The sequence below is a fragment of the Podarcis muralis genome, chromosome 6 (genome assembly GCF_964188315.1).
Source record: "Podarcis muralis chromosome 6, rPodMur119.hap1.1, whole genome shotgun sequence".
Taxonomy (NCBI): domain Eukaryota; kingdom Metazoa; phylum Chordata; class Lepidosauria; order Squamata; family Lacertidae; genus Podarcis; species Podarcis muralis.
In genome coordinates this window covers 46,770,335-46,790,512 of record NC_135660.1, presented here as the reverse complement: position 1 = coordinate 46,790,512, position 20,178 = coordinate 46,770,335, and the positions used below count along the sequence as shown (strand labels likewise).

Sequence of the window (20,178 nt, the reverse complement as noted above, 5' to 3'; positions counted from 1 at the left end):
TAAACATGGCTAGAACTGAACTGACAATATATGCAGAGCTTTTGAATAATTCATTGTCATGATCACAAAAGCGTTCCATGCTAGCTTGTAGCTACTGTAACACAAGTACTAAGATGGGAGAGAAACAAGGCTGGGTGGCGACACCTTAGGAAAGGCGCCCTCTTTTTCTCCCACACAGGAAGGTATATCTCTTCTATGATCGAACCTGACATATTGTCATCCTCTACACAACATCTGTCCCTTTAAAATTATGGTTTGTTCCTATGTACTTTCCCCCTCTGACTTTATTGATAAATCTAACCTATAAATTAAGCAATTAAAATCCATACCATTATTCAAGCTAAGATTTCTTTAAGTTGCTTATATCCCTGCTATAAATTGTATTGGGTCTTTCAGAAGCTCTTGCGATGAACATAGCTAGCTTGGAAAGCCCCTTTGGCAAGCCAGAAGGGCAGAACTTTAAATGGATAAACTTACTTCGAAGTTGTTAAAATCAGATTCCCCGCACTCTTAGAGTGAATAAGAGGTATCTTCAGAGCATTTGGTACTTCTTAGTAATACTCTAGATGGTAAGATCAAAGCTATTTTTTTTTAAAATATCAAGCCGTATAGTTTAACTGCCTTTTGACCCAGCCATTGCCCTCATTTAATTATCCCTTTGGCACTTTGGTTTATGAATACATGTTCATCTCAAAGCTTCTGTAGAGAAATCTGAAAAATACTACTGTTATGGAAGCTATTGTCATATTATTGCTGGGTTCCTCCCCCCTCCTGAAAATATTTATTTAAATGGTGTGGATGTGTGTAATATTCACTGGAAAATTGTTTTCAAGTTCCAGTAGAAATCAATATCTTCATAAAAAAAGAAGAAAAGTAACAGTCCATTCCACATAGTGCCCTGAGATTTTAACTTCAACCTATTATATGAATTTCACCTATAGTTATTATTAAGAACTGGCTAGAGGTCTCTTCTTCACTGAAATGTCCCATTTGAAACACAATTTTTCTTTATATGTGAACTTTCAGACAATTTGTGGTTAACGGATTATTCCAGAAATTTTCATGGGAAGATTCAGTCTTTGGGAAAAAGATAAAGTAACCATAAGGCCAGATTGTGTAAGCAAGAAAAGAAGTCATTTGCTTAGGGATTCAGGGAGGGGAGACAGTTTGTGGTCCAGATGGTTCAGTGCTATAAAAATGACAAACCTTGAATGTCATCTTTCATGCGGTGAGTGGAGGAGCATTCTGTAAATGGGAAGAGACAGAGAGATGGATGGGAAAGCAAATGGACATGAGGTCAGTGCAAGGAAGTCATGAATCCATTGAGACATGGAGGATGACATGCAGAAGTGAATGTGAGGCCAATGGAGTGATTGTGTTGGGGGTGGGGGTCGACTTCGTATGACCCTGCTTCGCGAGGCTAGAAATTGTGACATTGGGATAAAGAATACTTACAGGATCCATGATACTTATTGATGCTAACTATTTGCAATGTATTAGAAATGACTATATTGAAAAAAACTATTTTGATTTATATTTATCTCAGGGGTAGAGCTACACATTACACCCAAGAACAAACTGCAGGTGCAAATGGAAAGTTCATTTTCACTCCTGCATTGTGGAAGGTTACTTATCCCTTGCTCTCCAACACATGTGTTTCCCTGCCCCCAGTTCATGTTATTGGCTGTCACTGATGGGGTTGAGGAAACAGTTGACATGATGCAAACAAGCATCCCTAGTTCACACAATGATGCTCCCCATGTGATTGCATGGAGGCTGCTGTTATGTGAGAAGCATCCCACAGAAGCAAATGAAAAACCCTGACAAAGAGACTTGCAAATACTCATTTGTCTGTCATTCTCAGTTATTTAAAAATAGTCCCTAAGCAAGAATCAGGAAAGCTTTTGAAAACTGGAAAAATTCTTTTTTTAAAAAGAAATTGACCCCCACCCCTGCCCCTTAGACCATCAGTATGCAACAAGTGACTAATTTAGGTTAATATGGACAGGCAGGCTCATTTGAAAAAGCACAGTCTTATTTGCAGGTGCTGGCTACATGAGTAAATCTATGACTGAGTACCTTTTAAAACATCGAACCCTTTTGATGGACTGGGCTTTGATGTGTGTATTCAGGTAGAAGAAGCCAACCAAGATAGTGTGGAGTCCAGCATAGTATTTATCAGCAATTCAGACCTTTTCATCCCTATGGGCATCTGCTGGAGGCTGATGTAGAACTTGCCAATCAAAATGACAGTACAACAGTCCATCTGGGAAAAATCATCTGGCTGAGAACACACACACACACACACACACACAACCCATGGCAGAGGAGTGGAACAGCTCAGGAAAAATAATGATTAAAAATGGATACATCTCATAGCTTATCCATAGAGCAAGGATGTGCTGGCTGGCAGCTTCTCTGGAGCTCTGTGCAACTGGAAGTTAATGAAGCATTTTTATTTTCAAATGGATTTTGGAGTTGGAAGGAAGTCTGGGTCAAGGTTAGAGCCTCAGGGGGTAAGGGCTGATGTTCTACTGCTGATAGCTTTGAAGAGGCTGGTCTCTGAGGAGTTGGGGATAGATGGCCTACTGCCATACAGAGGCGGGTGAACGGCGCTTTTAGGTGCCAGAGTGCCTGCACAACAAAATGTTTGAATTTTCTGTAATTAAAAGATGATGCTGCCAGCACAACCGAAGGGGACTTTATATCTAAATGAACCAAGGCAGTGGTCCAGGCCTCCGGCATCTTGTGTGAGCAAGCCATAGCTGTTTGTGTAACATCTCTGCCTCCTGATGTGACCAGAGAAGCATATGCTCCATTTGGCATGTTGTTCTCCATTGGGATCCCAAAGTTATTGCATTGTATTTAGCAAAAAGTTCTTGTTAAAAACTCCTCCACTTCTTTTGCCTCTGGGATATCCATCCTACTTCCAGACACATTTTGCTGCAGGGTGCCACTTTGAAACTCTTACTGAATTCTGACTTTACATTTATATGAAACCAGGCCTAAAACCCACCGTCAAGGAAATTGTGTCCTCCATCACGGAGAGAATGTGTTGTGGTGAGGTCACCCAAACTGCCCTGCTGTTGCTGGGGCAGGTATGATTGGATGGCCTCAACTCCCAATTGGTCGCCCCTCGGTTGCTGGGGAAGGAATTTGGCTCAGGGAGCTAGTGATTGGCAACCAAGGGGCTATTTATATCCCTGCACATGTCGTTGAGCTTCCTCTTTTCTCTGTGTGCACAGGATCACCCGCCCCCTTCCCTATATTTAGGGGCTTATTGACCTTGCTATGCCTGTCATGGAGTCCTCTGCTTTGGAGCAGGGGCCTAGTAGGCATTTTGCCATAGGCTGATTGGTGCCTTTTGGTTTTTGCCTACTGAGTAGCAAATCATCACAACTTTGTAAGGTTGGCAGTTAGGTTCAATTGGTTGGTGGAGGGGATGTGGTTGGCTGTGCCTGCCCCTCCAAGTTGCTGCTGCAAGGGTATTCCATTAAAGGAATCCAGGGGCTCGCTTTGCTCTTGTCTGAACCCCTGTCAAGGGGCTAGGGCCACGCCAGAGCCCCTGGGAGCATTTGGGGTGAGGTTAGAGACTGGTGTTCAGCTCAGACTTTCCCCAGATTGTTTTCCCTTACTGACGTCTGCCGGAGTCCAGGCGTCAGTGCTGCCCTGCCAAGGTCAGGTGCAGCTAGTTGGGAACCAATTCCTAAGCAACCACTCACATGCTGTAATCAATAAAGTTGTGGCCAAAATTATGCCAAAAACCTTAAACCATAATTCTGTGTCTATTGTGAATTATTTCAAGGGCGGTTTGGGAACCTTAACACGCAAATAGCTGGCCTATCCCAATTTCCATAGATGGTGAAATTTACAGATAAAATCACAAAGAGAATGACTGCATCGTATATTCCTAGCTCTTGTTTGTGATTAGGTTCATAGAAAGGAGAAAGAACATCATCACCCCATCCATAAATAAGCATCATTAGTCATAAACATGCACATATTGAGCACCTGTGAACCTCTACAGAGAGTTTTGCCCACCTGAGCCTGAAGTTATTGCATTCCTCTTCCACGTGGAGACAAAACAAATGGTAAAACTCACCCACTAGCTAAGATGAAGATGTATAATGAGGATAAGTAAATGGTTGAGAGGAAGTGAATGGAAAAATGACCCTCCATGGATTTCAGAAGTGGAGTGGTGCCCCCACCTTCCTTTGCTTATTATCCAAGATATTCACCGCCTGGCTCTTTTTCCTTGACTCAGGTCTGTCCCTGATCAATGGCTCTTATCAGTGGAGGCACAGATCCTGCATGGTGCAGAGTGCTCCTTTGCAAGTGGGCTTCACACCCTGCAAATGAGCACCCTACAGAATTTTCTCACTCCCTGGTCTTGGTAGAGAATATAGGGGCGAGAAGGAGGTGTAACTTCTCTCCCCCAACCCACAGCCATATGTTGTTGTTGTTGGTTTTACAAAATAAATATTACCCTGCCCCACAACTTATTTGATAATTGTGTAGATCTTTCCCGTGCAAATGACACTGTGGGAAAAATCCTGCCCATGTGGTTGTCGTATCCATAGGCAGCCATAGGGTGACCCTTCCTGAATCCCAAAATGGTTTTTGGCCTTCTAGGCCATGATTTTCACTGCTCGACATCTTCAAGAAAAATGCAGAGAGCAAAACCAACCCCCTGTGTATGGCGTTTATTGACCTGACTAAGGCTTTCAACACTGTAAATCATAATGCCCTGTGGACTGTCCTTCTGAAAATTGGCTGCCCAGATAAATTTGTAAACATCATTCGGCTCTTCCATGATAATATGACAGCAACAATTGCAGATAACAATGGCTCTCAAAGTGAACCATTCGCAGTGGGATCAGGTGTTAAACAGGGTTGTATTATTGCCCCATCTCTATTCATTATTTTCATTGCCATGATCCTGCGCTTTGTTGAAGGGAAACTCCCCACTGGAGTAGAAATCATATATTGAACAGATGGAAAGCTCTTCAATCTGAGCAGGCTGAAAGCAAAGAGTAAGGTTACCGTAACTTCCGTCATAGAGCTTCAGTATGCTGATGACAATGTAGTGTGCACACGCTCAGAGGATTACCTCCAAACCATCCTAAATATCTTTGCAGAAGCTTACGAAAAGCTTGGCCTATCACTCAACATCCAAAAAACCAAAGTGCTGCACCAACAAGTACCAAATAACCCCTCTGCAGCGCCACAAATCCAACTCAATGGTGTAACATTGGAAAATGTCAATCACTTCTCATACCTAGGCAGTTATCTTTCCACAAGGGCCAACACTGATGCCAAAATCCAGCATCATCTGAGCTCTGCGAGTACGGCTTTCTTCTGACTGAAGTGCAGAGTGTTTGAGGGACATTCACAGGGAAACCAAAATGCTTGTTTACAAAGCTATTGTACTACCAACCTTACTATATGCTTGTGAAACATGGACCACTTATAAACACCATCTCCAACTCCTCGAAAGATTCCATCAATGGTGTCTCCGAAAATTTTTACACATCACTTGGAAAGACATACGAACTAATATCAGTGTACTGGAAGAAGCGAAGTGTTGAAGCAATGATTCTTCAACATCAGCTTCGTTGGACTGGTTATGTTGTGCGGATGCCTGATGATCGTCTTCCAAAGCAACTCCTCTATTCCGAACTTAAAAATGGAAAGCGTATTGCTGGTGGTCAACAAAAGAGGTTTAAAGACTGTCTCAAGGCAAATCTAAAATAATGTAGTATAAACACTGACAACTGTGAAACATTGGCCTGCGAGCGCTCCAGATGGAGAACAGCCTTTACCAAAGGTGTTATGGGCTTCAAAGACACTCGAACTCAGGACGCAAGGAAGAAACATGCTAGGAGGAAGGCACACTTGGCCAATCCACACCATGATCAACTCCCTCCTGGAAACCAATGTCCCCACTGTGGAAGGACGTGTGGATCCAGAATTGGCCTCCACAATCACTTACGGACTCATTGTTAAAACCGTGTTTATGGAAGACAATCTTACTCAGCTACGAGTGATCACCAAAGAAGAAGACCTGTGTTAATGTCACGGATGTGCCTGGAAGCAGAATTGGCTGTGGTTTAGTCCATGGGAAGCCAGATGTAGATACAAGGTGGGTGGTTTGGGAGCAAGAATATGAAAAGCATGAGCTAGGACATGTTCAACTTTCAGCTCAGCCATTGACTCACTGCTGAGGGGTACTACAGGCAAGCTAGTATCTCTCAGCCTCAGTCCCATCCCATCTGTAATATTGGGATAATAACTCTAGCCTACTTTACAAGGTTGCTGTAAGAATTATGAAAATAATAATAATAATAATAATAATAATAATAATAATAATGCTGCAATGTATATAAAATGGGTTGGGGATTTTGTAAAAGTGCTAAATAGATAGAACTAGTTATTACTGGTGCTGTTATTATTTTGACTACAAATAGGAGCCCATAGCAAAATATAGCACAAATGCCAAGAATTGATGAAGCTATAACTAGCTCAGCAAATGTGAGGAATAATTTCAAGTCCCGTTTAAACACTGACCTCTAGGACTGCTGAATGCATGGAAACAAGTGAAGCGTTACATGCTCATTGCAAAAGAAAAACAGTAGTTCTAAACCAAAATGTTCAACGTTAAAATGTTAAGAATGTTTCCAAAATTGCCTTTGACTGCCTCAGTTTCTTTTCCTGTATCCTGAAATTCTATATAGGGACTTGAATTTCCAAAAAAAACCAAGGTGGTGCTCAAAGCACGAGATGTCTTCAGAGGGCGTTTGCAGGATGTCAGCCTTTCACCTTTCAGCTCCCAAACATTTGACAACCCAAAATATAAATAAATTGCAGCTGTCAGCTATATGTAAATGTTAAAGTTTAGTTCTTACAACTGCTTAGGAATGAAATGTGACTCTTATTGATCCGAACTTTCAGTGAATAATTACCTTGCTGAAAAAACTGTTGTAATGATGAAATACCAGGTGCTGATGATCTTTATTGCCTGTTTGATTATGTGTCTTTAGAGCAAAGAAAAGTTTGACTCACTGGCACTTCTCTTCCATTGCTGTCTATGAGTTATAGACTTTTTCACACTCGTAAAAATAAATATAATAGGTGGAAGACTCTACCTGACAAGATCTTTATTGAATTTCTTGGGCAAAGAAAATAAGTGATATGAAAAGGGAGCCCAGTTTTTGAGAAATACAGCCAGAGTCCTGGAAAAAGGAGAATGGGAAGCAACAACAAATCTGCTTAGAAATGAAGAGCACAGTTTTGATTAGAGTAAGTCTTAAAGAACAAATAGGTTCAGGGCAGTGTATAAATATTAGGAGTGCAGTTTTGAAATAGTCTTGCCAGAATGGTAGTGGCAAAAACACACACAAAAAAACAAAACCACCATTATTATTATTAGTTGTTGTTGTTGTTGTTGTTGTTGTTAAACAAGAGCTTGATAAATTTGAGCAGCGGTGCATGAAGATTTGTTGATGTAGTAGCCTACTGAGAATGTAAAAGCTAAGTTGCAGCTGTGGCCTGGACTTCTCATTTGCTGCTGTAGTACTATTATACTATTTTTCCTGCTGGAGTAGGGTTGCCATATTTCAAACAGTGCAAATCCAGACATCATCATCATCATCATAATTTATTTATACTCCACCCATCTAGCTGGGTTTTCCCAGTCCGTCAAACATTAAAGGCTTCCCTAAACAGGGCTGCCTTCAGATGTCTTCTAAAAGTCTGGTAGTTGTTTTTCTCTTTGACATGTGGTGGGAGGGTGTTCCACAGGGCGGGTGCCACTACCAAGAAGGTCCTCTGCCTGGTTCCCTGTAACTTGGCTTCTTGCAATGAGGGAACTGCCAGAAGGCCCTCGGCGCTGGACCTCAGTGTCTGGGCAGAATGATGAGGGTGGAGACTCTCCTTCAGGTATACTGGACCAAGGCAATTTAGGGCTTTAAAGATCAGCACCAACACTTTGAATTGTGCTCAGAAACATACTGGGAGCCAATATCTTTCAAGACTGGTGTTATGTGGTCTCGATGGCCACTCCCAGTCAGCAGTGTGGCTGCCGCATTCTGGATTAGTTGTAGTTTCCAGGTCACCTTCAAAGGTAGAAAGGTTGTTGAACTTTTTTGGGGAACCCAAAGTTGTTGAGATTTTTTGGTAAAATCACAGAGGAAATTGCTGTTTTTCAGCTGCCATTGGCTGCCATACGTCCAGACTTTCCTGGACATTTGTACTGATTTCCACCTGGATATGTCCTGGTTTGGCATCTGTGTATCCCAATTCTTGGTGACTTTATTTACAGTGAGTGTTTAGCACCTATAAATTTAGGCACTCTATCTACAGCAGCAATAGTAAACTTACATTGGAATGTGTTTATGGCAGTGAAAATTCCCAGGGACAGAACACTTTTCAGGGGAGAGAAAAAGAGGTGATCTCAAAGATGAGAGGTGGTGGGGAAATCTGAATTATATTTATATCTTTTATAGAGGAAAATGAGGGGATTTTAGTTCAATCCTGGTATTAAAAGCAGATTATTTCACTGATGTAGAAATATATGTATTTTTACATATCTTATTCCTCATAATAGGCATGTGTATCTCAAACAACCAATATTTATGAATCAGTTACTTTTTATGTGTTCCCTTTCAAAATTAATGAATTTCCAGAGGAATGACCCTGCTAGCCTTTTGCAGCACATCAAAGAGTCTTGTTGCATGTGGAAACTGCCCCCCCCACGATGTTTTCCATTGATTTTTAAAATTGACAAGAAGCAGCAGAATAAGACTGAAATTCTACTCTCCTTACTTGAAAATAAGCCCCATTGAATTCAGTGGGCAAAAAGCATTCCTGGCAAGAGTCTGTGCTCTGATGAGGGGTTAAAGGGGGGACAGAAGGAAGCCCACCTGACAAGCCCTTCTGCCATCCTTACCTATAAGTCTGAATCATTCTTAGTGTGGGTGTGTGGTGGTGTTCAGTAATGAGTGAAAGGCATACTCTTCTCCAGCGGCAGAGGAAGCCACTTGGGCGCCTGGGGCAGCATGCCCAGGGACGGAGAGAACCACCCTTGATGCGGGGCGATGGTGGGATGAGCCACCCATAGGAGCAGGGCGCACTGCGAGGGCTCCGGAATCTGCCTGCCTCCTCCCACTCAGCCGCCCTACAGCTGAGGGGGGAGGCAACGGATGGACCGTTTGGGCAGCACGGAGCCTGCAGTGGGTCCAAGCCACCACGTCTCTCCCAGGAGAGACACATGGCTTGGGTGCGCTGCAGGTCCCGCAGTGAGTGCTGCCCGGCATTTTGTCACCCCCCTCAGTGGTGACACCTGGGGCGGACTGCACCCCCTGCATCCCCCTTCCTCCACCCCTGCTCTTCAGAAGCACATTTCCTAACATGGGCTCAACCATGGAATTAGAAACCATGGTATGGATTCCAGAATCTATCCCCACTGAGCACAAGTGAAGCTGTGGGGAGGGCACTGTATTTCCCCCTGTGGGGTGACCAAACTTTGCTTTGCTTCTTTTGCCTCTTCACACAAGCAGAATGGTATAGATGTGGGTGGAAAGGAATTCTTTGTTTCCTAATGGTAGAATGTAGTTTGCAGGAAAGAATAACATAGCTCATAAGTGTCGGGCCTTATTAGCCATAAGCAAGATAATGAGAAAGTAGGTTTGAATGGAAATATATCACATAGCCGAAGGAAGAAAGGAGTTATGCAGTGCTAGCATAAGCTGAATGCGTTGATGCAAGGTAAGTTTATGTGTTGAGGAACCTAAGGAGCTTGAAATGTACCTGGCAAAATGCTAGTTTCCAGGGCATAAATTGTCCTAAACTGAGGCGTGTATATTCTGTGCTGTTATTCTTTGGCTCTGATGTCCTGTTTGATGATGCTTTTGAGATACAGAAAGCTGTTCCTCACAGCTGGAGGTAGGAGTAGCAGCTCACTCTCAATATTGCATTTCTCTGATTCTGAGATAAAGCTTACCAGTTAGTTCAACACATCGCACTAGTTGCTCTTGACACTTATTTTCTGAAATAAAAGAAGAAATGGGCATGGATCTATTTAAAAAACACAAAAAAAAAAATCCTGTCTCCGTTACATACTCATATAAAACAAAATAACTGTTGTACTTTTATTGCTGGGCCTCGACATAAATTCTTTTGAAGCTTTGAAGCCCTTATGGTGACTTGAAATGTTTGAAAGTGATTAAAATTTTAGGAAGCAACTTTGTAATAGAAGCTTTTGAGGGGGCCTTACATTTTTCATAGCATTATAACCGTTTTCTGCAAAGGCAGCCAGGAACATCAGTTTGCTATTCCCACTGGAATGACTCTGTCTTGAAATTCCAGCCAAACAATTTCATAAGTAAAACATGAAAGCCATAAGTAAAACATACAGTATATGTCACAGTGTAAATCTACATTAGGTATTTCTGCTAGTGGACTGGAGACCCTATGAGCAACAGTGCGTACTCATGATAAAGACTGACCGTAAAAAAAAGGGTGAAGAAAAAAATATGGCGATGTTTAAACTATAAATCATGCATGAACAGTTTCAGACCCAGGTTATAAAGTTTTGGTGAGCAGAACTTTAGATGTATGCAATAACTGTAATCTTAATCTTGAAAATCTTTTAAAATCCCATTTCCTGCAATTCCACAGTTTAAGGCAAAGTATATCTTGAGCTGTTGACATTCTTAACCATGCTTCTATGCCTGGAGAACTTTTCAGATTATTGCCTTTTACTCACGAAGTAAAGTTTATTCATTTGGAAATGAGATGACCTACTTTATAATTATTTCTTTTTATTTATTAAATTTGTATACCACCCTATACCCACGGTTCTCGGGGTGGTTCATAGGATAAAATCACAATATAAAAACACAAAATACATAATAAAATAAAAACAAAAATAACCCAATATCCACCCCCCAAAAAACACATTTTAAAGGGGCATCTTGAGTAGGCAGAGCATGTTGCCCACAGCTTGAGTTTGGGTCAATTGTTACGTCTCGGCATAAGCTACCTCACAGGGTTACTTTGAGGATAAAATATAGGAGAAGTATAATTATTATTTTTATTAATATCATTTTAATAAATTTCCATACCACTCTTCATTTGAAGATCACAAGAAAGTTTACAATATAAAAGCACAAAAATATATGGCATAATAACAAAAACAAAAGTCTACAAAGACAGTTTTAAAGGCCTGAGGGAAGAGGAATATATTGGCTTGAATATGTAATAAAGGTACCAGGTGAGCTTCCCTGGAGAGAGGATTCCACCGGCAGGGAGCAACTACAAAAAAGCCTGAGCTTCTCATGGAGGAGGTGCATGAAGAAGAGCCTCAGATGATTATTGCAGGGTCTGGATAGGCTAATATGGGGAGAGGCAATCCTTGAGGTATTGTGGTCCTTAGCCATTCAAGGCTTTATAGGAAGAGAAGAGAAGAGAAGAGAAGAGAAGAGAAGAGAAGAGAAAAAAGAAAAGAAAAGAAAAGAAAGCACTTTGAACTGGACCCGGAAACTAATTGGCAGCGAGTCCTGTCAGGCCAGTATCATTCCTGCTCCTTCAGAGAGAGTGTAAACCAACCATGGCCAAACTTGGCCCAACAGCTGTTTTGGGATTACAATTCCCATCATCCCTGACCACTGGTCCTTTTAGCTAGGGATGATGGGAGTTGTAGTCCCAAAACAGCTGGAGGGTCACATTTGGCCATGCTTGGTTTACACTCTCTCTGAGTGTAAATATTCTGCCAACGTCTTCCCAGTACTGCCTGCCCATGTCTAGTATCTCAAGCCTTAAAAAACCCCACCTCCATATGCTCATATCTTGATGAAAGGAACACAGCAAGCATAGGACTATGAGAATTTGAACAGTATTTCTAAAACATACTTTCTTTTTTTGGAAAAAGTAAATTTTAAAACCGCTGGAGCTACCCATCAGAGATTTGGTAGAATTAATCATTTCTTTAAGGGTTAATCAGGGACGCGGGTGGCGCTGTGGGTAAAAGCCTCAGCGCCTAGGGCTTGCCGATCGAAAGGTTGGCGGTTCGAATCCCCACGGCGGGGTGCGCTCCCGTTGCTCGGTCCCAGCGCCTGCCAACCTAGCAGTTCGAAAGCACCCCTGGGTGCAAGTAGATAAATAGGGACCGCTTACTGGCGGGAAGGTAAACGGCGTTTCCGTGTGCTGCGCTGGCTCGCCAGATGCAGCTTCGTCACACTGGCCACGTGACCCGGAAGTGTCTCCGGACAACGCTGGCCCTCGGCCTCTTAAGTGAGATGGGCGCACAACCCTAGAGTCTGTCAAGACTGGCCCGTACGGGCAGGGGTACCTTTACCTTTACTTAAGGGTTAATGCCTGGTATAAACCCATCAAAAGCAGGCAACCTCCCATCCATCAAATTTAGGGAACCACCCATTAACTGGGTCTCAGAATTATCCAGATGGAGCTTCAGTTTGTTGGGTCTCATCCAATCCATTACTGAGGCAAGGCCCAGCACATCCACTGCAGATGTAAAGTAGAAGTAGAGCTGTGTAGCATCAGCATATTGCTGACAATGTAGTCCAAAACGCCAGATGACCCCACTCAGTGGTTTGAACTCTGAGCAACCCCTCATTGAAGCCTCCATGGGGCCAAAGATCACTCCTCAAACATCACCTTCTGGAAGTAGAACCAAGTAGAATGGGAAACACCACAAAACCACCCACCTCTAACTAGGACCTGAAGGATACCATGGTTGATGGTATTGAAAGCCACAGAGAGAATTAACAGTGACACATTTTCACTGTGTCTCTCCCAACAGAGGCACTCCAAGCAGTTTCTGTGCCATTACTGGGCTTAAACCTAGATGGAAATGGATCTAGAGAATCAATTTCCTCCAAAAGTGCCAAGAGCAGGTAAGGGCCACCCCCTCTCTCAAGGAGACATTAATTACCTCCCTGGCCTAACCATCTGTCCCGTCCCTGCTAGTTTTTTTCATCCAGGAGGAGCAAGGGTCCAAAGGGCAAGTGGTCGCCCTGACCGATCCAAGCACCTTGTCCACATCCTCAAGCCGTACTAACTGAAATTCATCCAACATAACAGGACTAGAAAGTGCCCTGGACACCTCTCAGGAGTCATCTGCTGTGCCACGTACCAAGCATTGATTATCATTAATGTACTAATAACCATCTAAACCACTACATCTCAAGGTGATTTACACATCAGATAACTAAAGGTTAAAAACACAAAAACAACAGAGACATTTAAAACAAGGGTAAAAACCCTAACAAGTGGACACTTGTGACCAAGGCCCGTTTACCCATCTGGGAAAGCCTGTCAGAACAGACATCTCTTCAGTTGTTTCCAGAAAGTGCAGAAGTGAGCTGCTCTCATATCTTGAAAGGAGTGTGATTCTACAGAACAGGGGTGGCTATGCTTCATGGCCTTCCCTACTCAGCTTACAAAAGATTGAAAAAAAACATAAAAACATTTTACATTCTTCTTCCTGGCAGGGCTCTAAAACACAGGCCTACAATTAGGTTTCACCAAATTCAATTGAAGTGGAGGGTGTGGGGGCAGACAGTCTGAAGACTGAATGTACTTAAGTGGACAATGCACAGTTAATTCAACTTGCCTAGATATAACACAGCCGTGAAGCTCACTATTGATCTTGAATAAGTCACCATTTATCCGTTTAAATTTTGTTATATATTTGTTATGAGAATAAAAGAGGATATGCCCATGTGTGCCACCCTGAGTTCCATAGTAGACTAATGTCAAAAATAAAAGGTTACTTTAATTTGGAAATGAATTTCTTTCTTTTTTAAAAAATATTGCATCTGGTAATTTTACACAACTATTTTCCTTATATTATGGCGATTTTGGATACAGTACCTTGCAACTGAAATGGAAAGCGAGAGTATGATATTATTTTATTATTTTGTCATGCTGTTAGCTGCCTCAGGTAGTTTTATAATGGAAAGGTGGGATTGCAAGCATTTTTCATGAATAAATGGAAGGATCCACATTGCTGCAGTTTTGGAAAACTCGGTGACTTCTTTGCACGAGACTGTTCAAGGACGAGTGCAATAGGAAAACTGTTTTTTTGTGAATCTAAGCTTCAAGGTGCAGCTCTTTTAGGGTATGGATAATATATCACCCAAGGTCTTTCTCGGTTACGGGAGGGAATAGCTTGCTCTGCTTCCACCTGAAAGAATCTCCTTCAATTCACAACTTGGCACTGTATTGCCTTGGTAGATTTGAATACAAATCACGTCCTCCTCTGTCACGGTTCTTTATTTCTTCAGTGCTTCCTCTGTTATCTGCATCAGGACATTATGTGACTTTACAGCATTTATTAAGTAATACCGTCAACTGCTCTAAAGAGAGACAAAATGCCACCTGAAAGATAAACCAGTGACTTTTCAAAGTCTCTGAAAAGGGAAACATCTAAAGGGACAGGATTTGGTTTATGTTTTGTGATTCCAGCTTTACTTGACAGATATAACTTGCATGTAAATTGATTAATAATCTGCTTCTCCACCACCATTTGATAGTCTTTTGAAAACACACATGCACACAACCATATGAAAGTGTCAGACTAAATACATTGCTGATTGAACAACTTTCTTTGAATGGTGGATTTTATATTCATTTTGACCCTGCTGTACGTAGACAGTGAACCATATTCTAGTTTGAGTTAAATGGAAATTTCAGTTGGCCAAATTCTCTAAGTTAACACAGCATGCATGAAGTCACCATTTAATGCCTGCAGAATCCAGAAATGAAAGCCCCTTTCAGACAAATTTGCAGGCAAAGGGAAAGGCTTCACAGTGCCAGACTCCCCTCCCAACTTAAGTGTTTTCATTTCAGAAATGAGCCAATGCACATATTCTGCTTTGGATCCAAATTAGAACCAGAAGAAATCAGGGGTGCTTCTTAGCTGGCTTGAAACAAAGAGGGAGGGAAATTATTTGTTTGCACTGTATAATCTGTTTTTTTTTGGGGGGGAGGGAGGGTTGCGCCTTTCGGATGCCTAACTTTGTAATAGATTTTGGCTGACTCTGGAGTCTTTTCCCAATAAGAAAGATGCCAAGAAGGGAGACTGACAACAAGCCAGCATTGTAATTGGCAGGTCTCTCTGTCAGTGGAATAATGCCTGAAGTGCCTAAAACTCCTGGACCTATTTGTCTCCATAGTTTGGCAGGCTTCATCCCCCTCTGAAGCAGCTATCATATCTTCAAATTTCATCTCATAGAGTGAAATTTATTGGGTTTTCCTCCAGCAATCTTGAAGCAGCCCTTTCCTGTGGGGATGGCTACCCTTTTCAGATGCTCTGCTCCCTGTATTTGGGAAGGATCAACAGTAGCATGCTTCTGACATTTACTGAAAACACGCCAGGTTGGGAAAAGACCCTGCTCTGGTATCAGTTTCTAAAAAGATAAAATTTGGAACGGATCAAACAACAACTGATCAGAATATCCAGGGAAGCGCATATAACTTCTGAACCAGGGGTAGCTCAGTCAGACGAGCATATGATTCTTAATCTCGGGGTGGTCGGTTTGGGCCCCACATTGGGCAAGAATATTCCTGCATTTCAGGGGGTTAGACTAAATGGCCCTCATGGTTCCTTCTAATTCTACGATTCTATGAAATGCAATGGCCTTGGGGCTTTACAGGTGATATTTGCACCTGCTAAGGAAGAGCTGGTTTAATATAATCAAACCTTGCTTTAGTTGAAGCAGCTACCAAATGGATCAGAATGTCCTGAATTGATCTGTAGAAATTTGTAGTTCAAAATATTCTGCCAACATCTTCCTGATGCTGCCTGCCCATGTCTAGTATCTCAAGCCTTAAAAACAAACAAACATCTTCATATGCTTTTAAAATCTTGATGAAAGGAACACAGCAAGCATAGGACCATGAGAATTTGCACAGTATTTTTGAAACATACTTTCTTTTTTTGGAAAAAGTAAATTTTAAAACCGCTGGAGCTACCCGTCAGACATTTGATAGAATTAATCATTTCTTTAAGGGTTAATATCTCCAATTGTCAGGTCGAGTGCTTTTTTCCTAAAAAAAAATATGTTTAGGGGTACTCTCATTTTCCTACTCATATTGATATACTGCCCCTCAATGATGCCAGACTTAGATTCAGAAAATGTTTAGGGGTATGCATACCCCTGCGTACCCCCAGAAAAAAAGCACTGGTCAGGTCTGTGTGAAGGAACAGAAAAGTTAGGGCCATTTTAGTTTAATTATGTCAATGGGGTTTCCAGAGATTTGTATTTTCTGAGTTTTTATCCAGCTTCAAATATGGGGTAGGTCAGAGTAGTCCAGACTGGATCAGGTCCAATTTGGATTTACAAACTGGGGGCACAAATCAGATCAGGGGGTCAATGCACAGCCCTAGCATCCACCCCACAAAATGTACATTGAAACTCTACCATAGGATAGCAGTATATCTACTCCCTTGATAGCATGGCTGTCAAATACACAGTTTCTACCATTAAAAAATGAACGTTTATTTAGAGAAAGAAAGGGCAGCACTGATTTATAAGAAAATATGCCCTATCTTTCAGAGTTGAACCAAACAGAATGATTTCTCGACTTAGGGTTAACCATGAAAGCACTAGTTAGTGAATCACCTTTCTTAGTCACATAATTTATGTACTGTATTTTTACAAGTGTATTTGAATAAAATCAGGCTGATGTGCAAAGGTCTGAAATTACTTTTCTGTGCTATTCATTTAAACAAAACAGTTACTATTATTAATCTCCTCAGAATATTACCCACATTTGTATGCTCTAACATGTATTTTAACGATTTTGTTAAATAATGGTATAACACCTACATGATTAATTCAACTAAAACCTTTGAGTCAGTCCAAATCTTTCACTGGTTTATAAATCAAATAGCGTTTAAAAAGAATACATTTTGAAAGCCCTGAGCCAATGTTTCGTAATGTGTCTAATGGCTTTCAGTGCCTAAACCACATTGCTTTTGATTCTGCCACAAGTGAGGGCTCATTTACACTTCCACTTGTCCCATGCAAACACACACAAAGAAAATTATCAATAGAGGGAAAGCTCCCATTAGTGCCCATTTTGGGTTCCTTGAATTAGCCATTGGTCACACTCTATATCTATCATCTATCTATCTATCTATCTATCTATCTATCTATCTATCTATCTATCATCTATCTATCTATCTATCTATCATCTATCTATCTATCTATCTATCTATCATCTATCTATCTATCTATCTATCATCTATCATCTATCTATCATCTAGTAGTGCCTGTGTCCTGGACTTGTTTTCATATAAGTTGAATGGGTATCTTTTTTTATTTTGCAAACAGAATTACGTTCATAGTGATGAGATAGACTTCCAATGCAAGTACTGACAAGAGTAATTCAAAAGCTTCAGGGTTTCTTCCCCCAGAACACCTAATTTAGTTAGGCTTTGGCAAATATAGACTACTGTCAATGTTAATCATTTTTTATTCACTTAAATCTACTAAGAAATAATGATCAGTATTTGTTCTTCCGCATGAATTGCTACTGATGGGTTAGGGTCTTCCAGATGTATTTGTTGAACAAAATTAAGAAATTGAATGGATCAAGTATTTTCTTTTAACCACAATTTAGATTTTGCTAAATTACCAATGAACTTCAGAAATGAATCTGTCTTCTCTACTATGAACAAAACGTCTTGAAAATTCAGAGCATCCTTGCCCAGTTTAAATCCTTGCTTTTCTCCAAGAATTTAGTCGCTGGTGACATTTTCAACAGCTCTTTCTTACCTATGAAAAAGAAGGAAAGAAGGAGAGTTCCCTGGGAGGAGGGATTTATCGTTAAACTACTCCCAAAATTATAGATTTCTGAGGGGTATAGGAGTTTCCTATCAACTCTCAGCTCCTTGAATTCTTGGGGAGGGGGGTACTATGGCTGTTAAAATAGGTATCATAGTGCTTTACCTGTATGGTGTGAATATGGCCCTAGAATGTTCAGAACTGAGATTGACACAGTGAAATCAAAGCAGAGGTTAAGGGTATCTCCAGATTGTCAGTAGCTTGTGGGAGAACTTTATGGTCACAGCAACACCATACATTTAAAGCACTCTTATACCACTTTAATGATCATGGCTTTTCCCAAGGAAACCTCAGGAATGTAGTTTCCTTGTTACAAAACTGTACAAGCCTCTGCCCACCTGACAATGTTGGACTCCAGCTGGCATGGCCAATAGTCAGGGATGATGGGAGTTGTAGTCTAGCAACTTCTGGAAGTCCACCACCACCACCACAGCAGATGCTGCTCCCTAGCACTTGGATTCAGCTCATTTAGCATCCAGAGATGAGCCATAAATAATATGTGACATTGTGCAAATGGCCACAAAGCTTCTTTTAGAGAATTGCCTAAAAGCAGATCTATAAGAACCCATTTAAATGTATCTAACAAAGCATTTTTTTTTCTATTCGCATATTATGCTGAGCGTATTATATTTTGGTATTGCTGATCCTATGAGCGAATAAGTATATTTTATTTTCTAGTTGTTCCCGAATCTCACGTTCATTTCATAAGAGAAATAATAACTGCCTGAAAATTAATGGGGAATTTGTTTTCTAAACAAATTATAAAATATTTCTCATTAAACATTTAAGCTATGCAAATGGACACAATGTTTTATAAAATGTTCCATATAACTCAGTGTACAGATACTATAGTTTTAATTTCTCCTTTTTCAGGTCTAGGATGGGTACTACTAAAGAGCCAGACATAGTCCATTTGGAGTCAAAGACAGTGGATGGCCGTAAGTTCTTTTGCTTCTTCATAGTCATTTTATTGCAAGTGTAAATACTTGGTCATGGAAAGAGCATCCAGATCTAAGATATCATCAGAGAGATCTAGCAGCAGCAGCAGCACATTACTGTCTGGTTTGGTGCTGCGGAAGCCATTCTCAAGTAGGTTGCAATTCATAAGGATATTCTGCAGCTAAATACAGTTTATACAGAAATAGAAAAGATTTGTAAGTCATGTAGGATCTGCAAGAGGAAAGCATAAAAATGAAACAACAAGCATAAAATGTTTTTCTTCTTATGGCCTGCTTCATTTGATCAGCCCTTTCTAGGGATGCTGTGGAAGTGTGTAATATTTGAAGTTTGAATCTTGGCTTCTTTCCTCCACAAAATGGCTCACAAACTTTGGAATCATTTCAGAATGATAGCGTTCCCTTCTCTCTGCGGTTGTCCCTGAGCTGGGGAGAGAGACACAGATATTTTTCAGTTGGTTTTGCTTCTGAAAGCCCTTCTTTTCCATTTCTGCCATCTTCTTGAATACCTGTAAACTGCATACCAGTATGTTTTAGTGATTTTAATGTTCGGTTTTATTATTGTTCTTTTTATGTATTTTATATGTAGCCACAACATTTTCACACCAGAGTGGGATTGTTTTGATAATGAGCTGCCAATAAATGAAACAAACAAATTAACAAACATGCCGTTGAACTCAGCCAGAATATACTAGCTTTTACACAGGATCAGGCTGCTACTCAGATTTTGGAGGTTTCATGCTCTCTCACCTATGGATGGCTTCTACGTAAAAGGCAGAATCCCAAGAAATTATCACGGAGGTAGAACTGAGGTAGATGGGAAGGAACATAAATAAGATTGATTAAGATTGATTGTACTATGTGCAATAGTATACAGTAAAATAATTAATATATTATGCTTTGTTGTATTTTATTTTGTTGTATGCAAGCCTGTGTTTCTTGTGGTGAAGGCTGGTATAAAAATACCTTAACAGATCAATTCCATCTTGACAGAGTTGCAGTGGAAGGCTCAGTGAACAGTTACAGAGAATAAAATTAGACACATTATGCCAAATAGTTAATAAGTATATCCAGTTCAGTTTTAAAAAGAAGTGGAGTAAATAGTTTGCGTAGCATATATTTATAGCATCCAGTATCAGTTTAAATAACATTCAGCATTAATGCTGCAATGTATAAATTTAATCCCACCATTAACACTTTTGCAAAGTCCTGAAGGGTTTTTGATCAACTGTACACTTTGAAAGTAAATAACTAAAATCCATATTTATATTTAATAGTTTCTCTTGAAGTCTGAAAGCCCATTTTAACTAAAAGTAAATAAATGAGTGTGGAAGTAGTGTCAATTTCTG

At 40.7% G+C, this 20,178-nt stretch overlaps 1 protein-coding gene across 6 annotated transcripts in view; it reads left to right on the top strand.

Annotated features, from left to right (window-relative positions):
- The window catches only part of SORCS1 (sortilin related VPS10 domain containing receptor 1), a 365,332-nt gene that overhangs the window by 249,008 nt on the left and 96,146 nt on the right, over nucleotides 1-20,178 (top strand). For all 6 annotated transcript variants that reach the window (XM_028730333.2, XM_028730337.2, XM_028730335.2 and 3 more), the window contains exon 6: nucleotides 18,747-18,811. In XM_028730333.2, coding sequence (XP_028586166.2) covers nucleotides 18,747-18,811 — 65 coding nt within the window. The remainder of the gene's footprint in view (nucleotides 1-18,746; nucleotides 18,812-20,178) is intronic.